This window comes from Taeniopygia guttata, chromosome 1 (genome assembly GCF_048771995.1).
Source record: "Taeniopygia guttata chromosome 1, bTaeGut7.mat, whole genome shotgun sequence".
NCBI lineage: Eukaryota > Metazoa > Chordata > Aves > Passeriformes > Estrildidae > Taeniopygia > Taeniopygia guttata.
The window spans coordinates 42189526-42200106 of NC_133024.1; the positions used below are offsets into that span (position 1 = coordinate 42189526).

At 42.6% G+C, this 10581-nt stretch overlaps 1 protein-coding gene across 4 annotated transcripts; it reads right to left on the reverse strand.

Moving 5' to 3' along the window:
- Nucleotides 1-1844: 1844 nt before the first annotated feature.
- MSANTD4 (Myb/SANT DNA binding domain containing 4 with coiled-coils) lies at nt 1845-10381 on the reverse strand. Of its 4 annotated transcripts, none has more exons than XM_030270118.4 (5): nt 10042-10381; nt 8398-8590; nt 6892-7004; nt 5578-6200; nt 1845-3845 (listed from the first exon to the last, which is right to left on the reverse strand). In XM_030270118.4, exons 4-5 carry the CDS (start codon nt 6031-6033, stop codon nt 3270-3272), a joined length of 1032 nt encoding a protein of 343 aa, XP_030125978.1. In that variant the 5' UTR covers nt 6034-6200; nt 6892-7004; nt 8398-8590; nt 10042-10381; the 3' UTR covers nt 1845-3269. The 4 variants fall into 4 exon arrangements, with proteins under 4 accessions (XP_030125978.1, XP_030125967.1, XP_041571353.1 ...); XM_030270107.4 differs by having other exon boundaries at nt 8398-8783; XM_041715419.2 differs by lacking the exon at nt 6892-7004 and having other exon boundaries at nt 8398-8783.
- Nucleotides 10382-10581: the final 200 nt, after the last annotated feature.

Below are 10581 nucleotides of genomic sequence, written 5' to 3' on the forward strand. Positions count from 1 at the left end.
TAGACACCTGACTAACTCTGTGAATTCTGCCTCTTTCATGATTTAAAAGGGAAAGGTAAGTGTTGCAGCATTTTTGAGAGAAAGAGGACATGAGTTATGAGATTTGAGCTACTCCAGTCTAGGCCTCAGATTTGGGCTTTGTGAGGCCTTCAAGCCTCTGACGCAGTTAGAAATTAAGAGTTTGTGGCGCAGATAAAAATAGTATGGGGGTGTGATGGGGACCACTAGGCTGTCTGGGTGTGAATTAGTATCGGTTCATAGCGTAAGGCTCAAGCCACTTTAAGGAAAAGGTAAACAATCTTAGCCTACCAATCAGAGTGCCTTTGTTTTTGTAAACTATGTAGAAGCTTATATAAACTACCATCTTATCTCAAATAAAGGGAGAACGTTTGATTAACCACATTGGTTGAGATCTGCGTTTGTCTTGTCCAGTTTCCCGTTTTCCTGAGATTCCCTGGCTTTTGGTAAGTATTTTCTCCAAATCACAGAAAGTTACTTTTAATATCAATTTGCATGATGCATATCAAAGAGCTGCCAATTTGTCCCTTTATTTTGGTGTATTGGATTTGTGAGGCAATGTCTTGGTAGCAGGAGGGACTACAGGAGCAGCTGCTGAGAGAAGGTGCCAACAGAGCCAATCCCTGAGGGCTCCAAGATGGACCTGCTCTTGGTCATGGCCAAGTCCATCAGTGATGGTGCTAGTGACACTGAGATAATGTATTTAACAAGGGGAAAATGCACAGAGGAAATGCAGCCGAAGAATGACAATATGCAAGCAAAAAAAGCCCCAGACACCAAGGTCAGTGCACAAGGAGGGGCAGAGGCACCCCAGGTGCTGGAGCCGAGGTTCCCCTGCAGCCCATGCTGCAGACCATGGCAAGGCAGATGTGCCCCTGCAATCCATGGAGGAGCCCATGCTGGAGCATGTGGAAACATCTGAAGGAGGCTGTGACCCTGGGGAAAGCCTGCACTGGAGCAGGCTCCTGGGCAGGGCTTGTGGAGAGGAACTCACACTGAAGCAGGTTTGCTGGCAGGACTTGAGACTCCACAGGGTGCCCACATTGCAGCAGCCTGTTCCTCAAGAACTACACCCTGTAGGAACCACACCAGAACATTTCAGAAAAAAATGCTGCATGTGGGAAGGACTCCTGTTATAAAAATTAATGAAGACTGTCTCCCATGGGAAGAACCCCATGCTGGAGCAGGGGAAGAGTGTGAGGAGTCCTTCCCTTGAGGAAGAAGGGGAAGAGACAGTGGGTGCCAAAGTGACCACAGTCCCCATTCCCCATCCTCCTGCACCACTTGCAGGGAGAGGTAGAGAAAATCAGGAGTGAAGTTAAGCCTGGGAAGATGAGAATGCTGTGGGAAAGGCAGTTAGATTTGGGTTTATTTCTCATTACTGTACTCTTAACTGATTGATAGCAAACTAATTTCCCCAAGTCGAGCCAGTTTTGCCCATGACTGTAACTGCTGAGTGATCTCTCCCTGGTCTTATCTCCACCCATTAACCTTTTGTTATGTCTCTCCCCTGTCCAGATGAAGAGTGATGGACCGATACTGGTGTGCACCTGCAATCCCATTGAACTCAACCCACCATATTTAGGAAGAAAAATTCAGGGAAACTTTCCCCAGGGTGTTTTTATCTAAGTGATTGGTGTTTCCCTCCTTTTTCCTTACTCAATTAAGTCCCAGGTGATTTAAGTCCAGCTCTGAGGCACCTCATCTTTTTGACTGACTACACAGGGAATACAGGCATCACCGACTTTGGGGTGCTGCAGCATTCAGTATCTAGGTTTCTCTTCAGATGTAGCCTAGTTCCTCTGTCAAGAAAGCCTCAAGAGCCATTTTGGAGTGTAGTAGTCAAATTTATTTCCACTGTAGAAGCACACTTGTTTCAGTAATAAAAAAAATAATCTTTGCAGAATAAAAGTAAACCTGTAGTGGTATAAATATTATTTACTTGCACACGAATTCACCTAAGTCACTCAACATATGTTTAGACTTAGTATTCCCACAGTTCTACATTTCCAATGGAGTTAACAAGACAGTTATTTGCAGAAAGATGAGAAAGGTGAAGACTGGCTCAGTTGGGATTTAAACATATATGAAATAATAGAAAGCTTCTTTCCTTGGCTGGTTGTTTTGGCTTGGTGGTTTTTTTTGTTTTGTTTTGTTTTATTGTTATATGACTACATTGCCTATGAAAAATACTAACAGCCTTCAGCAATGACCATTTCTGTTTGTCTAATTAAAATATATTACATAGACAGACACAGAAGCCTCTTCTGGCTGCCTTGCAGACATGACCTTGGCACTGGCCAGGCAGAACCAGCAATGAGTGTAGAAGTGTTCAAGCTCAGAGGTTCTTAGGCTGTGCTCAGTCTCCATGTCTCCATTTCTGAGATTCTTAGCAGCAGCTGCTGCCTACCAAGAACAAACAAGGTCTAGCAATTTCCTTCAGGGGGTCATCACAGACTCATAAGACAGAATGCTGGATCAATCAGTAAATCCCTGTGCTATGCTAACACAAGTGCTCTACTCCATAAAGCCTTATTAATGGCCTGGAGAAACCAACAGGCCAGCTTATAGTATGTATGGCTGATGTGTAACTTTGCCTAATATGAATACTTCCAAAAAAAAGCCCACCATAAAAACTCAAACCTATTTTCTGCACTCCCATTCACTTTAAGCCATGGAACAATAGTAAACACAACTGCAACAAATTTAACTTGCACTTTAACTTCTAGATAACTCTTCAACTGTTATTCCCACTTGAGGGAGTGGAGAAAAAAAGCAGCGGGCAAAAAAAATTTAATGAATTGCTCTCATGACTCTGTATTCCTGTGCTCTGCCAAAATTATACTTCTTTACCATATAGCCTATTGTCAGCACCATGTCCTCACAGCAAACACTGATTTATTCTTATCCTTCCTTCCTGCTAGTACAGTGACAAAGAATACAAGGTTCAGCCTGGATTATTTTCAAGGCCTCTATGAGAGGAGGACACTGAACTAATACAGCACAATACTGAAGACAAGAGAATATAACACGTAAGTTCTGATACACTGAAAAGCAATTTCACACATAAAATCATTTATAGTGTAGGCACACTGACATATTGAGCACCATTTTTTTTTTTCAGTTTAACATCAACATTCAACTCTGAACAGAAGAATGTTAAGCCCCTAGGCCAGTTTCAGTATCAAGGAAAGAACTACTTCTAATTTAGAAACATCAAAACACTAACGTTGACACCTTAGCTGAGACGTTCACTGCAAGTGACCCTCTCTCTGAATTCGAAGGCGCTCCTTCTCTACTTGTAAGCGCTCCTTCTCAATCTGCAGCTTTTCTGACTCAAACTTTAGGAACTGCAGCCTCTCTTTCTCTAACTGCAAACGTTCTTTTTCAAGTTTTAACTTTTCAGTTTCTAGATCCAGAGGCTGCATGATGGGTTTTTCAGTTTGGGTGAGGTCATTTTCCAGGACAGGTTTTTCAGCATGCAGAGTCTCTAGCCTGAGTTTCTCCCACTCTATCTGAAGTCGCTCCTTCTCAATCTGAAGCCGCTCACGCTCCAAGTCAACGTGCCGCAACCGCTCCTTCTCTATCTGCAGGCGCTCCTTCTCCACTTGCAACCTTTCAGCTTCGATGTCCAGTCGCTGTTTCTCCAGCTCCACCTTTTGCTTCTCCAGATTTATAAGCAAGTGAGAATCTTCATAAGCTAGCCTAGCTTGAGCAGAGCTCAGATTTCCAAATTCTTCAATGTGGGGGAAGTCTGGTAGGTCATTTTCCTTTTTTGAATCTGGCAGAACTGATGACAATATTTCTTCTTCTTCCTCAATAGGAAACTGCAGAGAGGAATGCAACAGGCAAGAATGACATTCCAGTCTTTAGGCCAGAATAAATCTTTTGCATACAACTTTACTGAAAAGAACATACTGCATTTTTTCATCATCTTTAAAGCTATTCAAAAGTGTTTATCGTGTATGTTGTGAAATAACCATGCTACGTCAGAAGATTTTTTTAGCATTACACAGGAAGAGAAACAGGTTTTATCTGCAAGTTAATATCTGGTAAAGAAATATAAAAAATCTTGTCTGGAAAAACATCCAGAAAATACAGCAGAGTAGTTATTACAGATCATTCAGAACAACTGACAGAAAACTGGATCTAGAAGACCATATGTTGTTCTTACCTTTCATAGAGCTGAGTGACATTTATGTAAGCCACCAGGCATTTGTTGTGACTAATTATTTATCAGAGCAGATGGATCCATAGGCTATGTGTTATGTAAGCTAGCCTAACCTTCAATAACTTGGGCTATTCCATTCCTAAAAAACATTTTAACACTGACATTTTTCACATGCTCCTAACTCTTCCAACTCTATTAAGTGGGTCAATAAGCAGGATTTGTTTAACCATTTTGTATTATCACATTTGCTGTAAAGCTATTTGTGACGCATGATGAGGTGGTTAGGACCACTGCTCTCAGCAGACTGTAACATTTTGTGTAGTATCACAGCCCTTACAAATTCATAGTACTAAAGAGATAAATTGTCTTCCAACAGGTATGCTGCAAGAGAAAGGCAAACTGAGGAAGGTTAAGTGTTCAGAAAAACCTTAGGACAAGGAGAGTCATTGCCAGTCCTCTAGCATTAGAGAAGACAAACACTGTTCTTCAGCTATGTCTGACAGTAGTTCTCACTGCCATCTAACAGCTTACACTGGTTTTCTCCCAGCATATGTATCTGCCATCTAACAGCTTACACTGGTTTTCTCCCCGCATATATATCAACAGAGTTAAGACAGGAGTTGCCTCCCCACTCTTCCTACTCAAAAAAAACCCAACAAAACAAAAATCAACAAAAATATCCCCCCAAAAAACCCAAAGCAATAAAATACCCTGAACAAAATTGTTTGAGTACTCCTTTTGGAAAAGAGAACTATAAACCCCTTTTGTTTAGAGGAACAGCAAAACTATCCCAACATTTGACTGTATTCCAGCTGGGTGCCTATCCTAAGACTGTCACAGTACTACTAGGAGTATCAACTTGTCTAAATAATCTGCTACTGCTTGTCAAATTCACACTAAAATTCTGACAAAGGGGAAAGGCTGACTAATTCAAGTAATGCTTTTGTCTCCTGTAGGTTCATTTCATATTCTATTTCTTTCTGTACCTGCATGTAACATTTACTTTCATTTGTTAAAGATATGCACTTCTCCATTCATCCATTGAGGCACTCTGAATACTAAAATGACCAGTTTCCTTCAACAGCATATTTTCCTTGCATTGACTCAACTAATTCTTATCTGTGGCATACACAAATGGAAAATACATGTGCAAAGACATACTCAAAGTTTAGGGGTATCAAACCAGTAATCAACATCCAAGACCTTACAGACAATTCCAAATTGCTAGAGGTGAATACCATGTCTCTGAATTATATTTATTTCTACAGTTTAATTCACACATTCAGAAATAAAACAGAAACAGATGCTATGAAGAAACAGTAAAAAGCCTTATGCTGAAATGAAGCAAAGGTCATATTGCATAGAGCTCATGTATATCAGTTACTCACTTCAAAATTCTGTGGATCTTCCTCTTCTACTTTGATTTCTGTTAAAGATCCACCGGGTTCTCTGAAGTCAGTGATATTTTGCCACTCAAAACTAGATTCAATTGCAAATCCCATTTTCTCATCCATGTCTTCATTGAGAGAGTCATCTAAATTGGATGAAGGAAGGTGAAACCCAGCACCTACTACTTTGATGTTTGCATTCAGACGTTTTCTCTTCATGAGTGCTCTCCAGTCAAGGTATCGCCTTTTCACTTCTGTCCCTGTTCTCTGCTCTCCTTCACCTACAGCATTGACACACTCTGCTATTTCCTCCCAAGCTTTCCGTTTCATCTCATTAATTGTTGTATTAAGTTGCTTTGAAAATAGTACTTCTCTCCTTTTTCTGATTTCCTTAAGGAGAGTCTGAGTTTCCTGAACACTAAAATTGCTTTTTCTTTTTCTTTTTAACTGTTTCATTTTTTCCAGGCTTAACCTAGTAATTTTACCACAGCAGACTACAGAGATGATCTGACACTAATCCGCTACTAATATAAATAAATTTAAAAGCAAATGAAAGCAGAGCTCAGTTCTCATGAAGTGAATTTTCTCTTCACTTTGTTGTATTTTTCTATTTGTCAGGCTTCCTAAGAGAAAAAGAGCAAACAAGATAAATCTCCAGTATACACCAGATATTTTCATTTAACAACTTGACTCCTAAGTCATCATTTAAGGAATGCATAGTTTGAACTGTTATTTGATAAAGGAAAACCATTTTGTTAAACTTTCAATACCAAGTAGTCACAGATACTTCCTCTAATCTCCAATAAATTATAAAACCATAGATATATTAATAAATCCAAGTCACGAACTGTTAAGGTTGATTTAGTATTTCCATTACAAAAGTACAGACATTTTCCTTTAGCTCTTAAGAGTTTTGTCAATCAGGATTTCCTTACGACTGAAATTTGACACACATATTTCAGTTTGAATGCTCAAGTATTTACAAAAGAAGCTGAAATTATTACATCATTGCTTCAAAAATATGAAATGTTTGGGGTACTGAAATTTCTGAGACACGTATTAAGTAAGAAACCATTGTCATTTAAAAAAACGTAAACTCATATGAAAAGTTTACATTTTCAAGGCTCTTCTAACTTAACATAATCATAAATAAAAGAACTGGAGCAATTTTGTTGAAATGTCATAAAATAACTACTAAAACAAATGTCATTCATTAGAGACATTTTAACAGGAAATAGATTTAAGTCATTTTATATGCCCATGGTAAAACCCTCCCGTATCCTTCTCAGGCTGCTGAACATCTCATGTTCTTACCATGGCAGCTTTACAGTTCATCCAGTGCTCTACCCTCAGCACCAGCTGGTCCCATGCCTGATGCTGAAGAGAACACGAATCCCCATAATTCACCTGACAGACTGTGTGCAACTCTGAAGAGGAGTGGAGAGTGAGGGGACTATTATCACAGTAATGAATATTATTACTGCATTAATAACAGATGATATTACAAAAAAAACCCCAAAAACCCCCCCAAAAAACAAAACAAACAAACAAACAAACAAAAAAACCAGAACAACCCACCAAACTGGGAAGCAAAGACTAAGAATCAAAAATGGTTCTTGGTCGCATATTGCTGGGCAATAGGTTCAATTTAGCATTATTCTGAACAGTCTTTAGTACCATGTTACCTACCACTGCAGGTAGGTTTAAAAGGCTTTAAGTCAAGTGGGCGAAGGATTCACTATACATTACAGGCAGCTTCAAGCGGCTGTTTGTTCACTGTTCATGCAGTAAAGAAATTTGTCCACATAAAGGGAAATGGCTTCCAGATTATAGATTCAATTGTTCCTAACTAATGAGCTTAATTCTTAGATAACTCCCTCCCAGCTATACAGGATTCTTAAATTAGTAAGTATTTTTCCTCCTATTATTCTCCCTACATTTGGTTAAAGCATACACATCAGCACACTGCACTACAACTCCCCACTTGGGGAATAATGTCTGGTAGTTCAGACATTGTTCTTGATCTCCAATACACTACTGACTGTAAATAAGTGGCTCATTTGCAGTTTTCCATGTTAAGCAACATTCTTTCATAGCCAACAAACACAGAAAAACAAACAAAAATAAACTGGGTTTTAAAATCAAATTTTCATCATCTTCCAAATACAATTCTACATCAATATGGAAAATGCTGACAGATAAGCTTTCTCCTTAGGTCTGGAGAGGGATGAGAGTTAAAACATGCAAATGCCAGGCCACCCTGTGGGCCAGCCCACTGCTCTTTGCACCAGTGCTCTAAGTCACCTGACTGACCTGCCCAGCCACGCTTATTAAGTGTCTCATCTCGGTTTTGGATTTTATGCCGTAAGGCAAGGACATAACCTTTAAGAACTACAAGACTAACTTTGAAGCTATTGGCATACAATTCCTTTACTAGGTAAAATTTTCTTTTGGACTTTAAAACTTTTTCTAGAACACATCTGATCTTCCCAGTGAAACATCAGTAAAACCTATATATTTTAAAACTCATGACTACCAACTTCCAATTGGTAAGGACACTGTGTCTCTTTAACTCTTTCCTTTTTGAAAGCACATTGCTTTGTTAAGGACAACTCCTTTCTAATTAATACATATGGAGTTAGTGAATTGTCTTAACAGTGCATTTACTCCCAAAGATAGTTCTGTGTATCTATCTGATATATTAACTAAGAAGAATTATTATCTAACCAAAGCTGAGGCTTTGGATATTCGGTTCTTAGCCATTGCCAGATGGTCTCCAGGATATTACTCTTTAATGAGGAAAAATGAGCTGTTACATACCTAATATTCCAAACCTCAGCAGCTGGGATAGCGTTAATGCTCATCCTAGTAGCTGGGACAACGCTGTGTTTTGGATCAGTGTGCCAATGTTGGCTACACACCAATGTGTTGGTTGTGGTTAAGCAGTGCTTACTTTAAACCAAGGACTTCTCAGTTTCCACCAGAGAGGAGATGCACAAGAAGCTGGGGAGAACTGCAATGCAAAATGCATACTTTGACAGTTTGGGTAGAAATGTGAAGTGCTCGCTAAAAAAAAACAATTCTGATGACATCACAAAGACTTCAAGGTCTTCCAGAAAAGATGGCAAAATGGAGCTTTGACTTTGGGCCTGTCAGGCCAAAAGCAAATTGTGATCAAGAAGGCTCTCATCACCGCACCAAACAAACTGTTGGGGTTGAAAAGAAAGAAGTACTGTAAAACTAAGCTGGAAACTCCATAAATAGACAGAATATGCATACACTGAATACCTTTGGCATAGTTAAAAACAGGAGCATCCTCATTCTGCCTCTATCTTCTGTTTCCTTTGCTCACAATTTATTGTCGGACCAACAAAAAAATATTATCAAATGCTCCAACCAAACAATGAAGCAAACAAAAAGATCCATGCATTCACCAGGAGTGAAAGACTGTTTCTAGCATCAAAATAGAATTTTACAAAAATCATTACTTTTTACAAAAGATGACGTCTTGATTTTATTTAAATAAAGCATTTAGGGCTTATGCTTGAATAAAAAAAAACCCTACAACATTCAAATTACAAGGATCTGCTATCTCTAAGTTTTCTTAAATTTTCTTAATTATATAAAATTCTTCTAAATTTTCTTAAATTAAGAGTCTTGAGTATCTTCTGCCTAAGGCTTTCTAGAAAACTTTTTTGTGATTCCTAACAGATGGCTACATTGGCTTGGAGCAACTTATACTTTTGTACAAAGGTTTTTAGTACAGGAGGATCTGGGCGCTGCACAACACATCACCCAGCACAGAACTGCAAGAAGCCCGCGATTTACACAAACGAAAAAGCAAGCAGAGCAGGGAACCAAGAGCAACTAAAAGGATAATTCAACGAAGCAGGGAGAAAGCGCGGAAGATGGGAAGCAGCTGAGGATTCAGGCAATTGAAGGCAGAGACGTATGAGGCCGAAGCTCCCCTTCCCCGGGACGAGCCACGGCTACGAAGGGGAACAGAAGGCCTCGGCCCTGTGCGGGAGGCGCTTCTGGAGCCGGGAGGGCGGGCTCGGCCGCGGCTCCGGGCTCGGCCGCGGCTCCCACCCGGAGCGCTTCAAGGAAAGCAAGGCAGCAACAAAGGGAGGCGGGGACACGGCCGGCTGCCCGGCCAGCACAGCCCGAGGCCCAGAGCGCAGACGGACCCGTGGGCATTGCTCAAGCCAGGGTCGCTCCGGCCGGCGGAGCGCTGCAGCTCTCCCGGGAGAAGGAGAAATAAGAACAGGACCTCCCCGTGGGGGGATAAGAGGGTGGGCAATCGCCTCATCACCCCCAGGGACCGCGGGCGACGTAGCCCACCGCTGAAGCCCCGCGAGGACGCCGGGGGCTGCCCGCACGCCGCGGGGGGAGCGGCTGCCCCATCCCCGGGCCGGTCCCGCCGCCCGCCCCGCCCGGTCCCCGGGGGCCGCGCGCGCGACTCACCTGCGCCCGGCGCTCCCCTCCGGGCCGCCGGCCCTTTAACGGCCTCCGCTCTCCCATTGGGCGAGCTGCCTGCCTGTCACTCTTCTCCGCACGCCTATTGGTGCTCAGCGTCCGCCGCTTCCCCGCCCCGCCGCGCCAGGCGAGCCGGAGTCCCCATCGCTGCTCCGCCGGCGGGGCCGCGCCGCGCGCAGCCGCCGTGCGGCCATTGGCTGCAGCCGCCGCTTGTCTGCCGGAAACGCGCCGGTGATTGGCTGCGGGTTTCCGCGGCCCGCCCCCTCAGCGCGGGACCCTCCGCGGGGTGGGCGCAGCGCGGGAGGCGCGCGGTGCCGCTGGGCGGCGGCCTGCCAGGGAGGGAGCAGCGGGGCAGCCCGAGTGGGCGCGACAACCGGGTGAGCCACCGGTTTGGCCGCCGGGTTTGTGATGCTGCTGTCCAGAGTGAGCGCCCGGCAGCCGCTGTTCCTCCTGAACTGCGCGGGTTGTGATTAAAGTGGAGAAGTGACGTTTATTACATCCTGTCATTAAAGAAGTAAAAGTAGACCA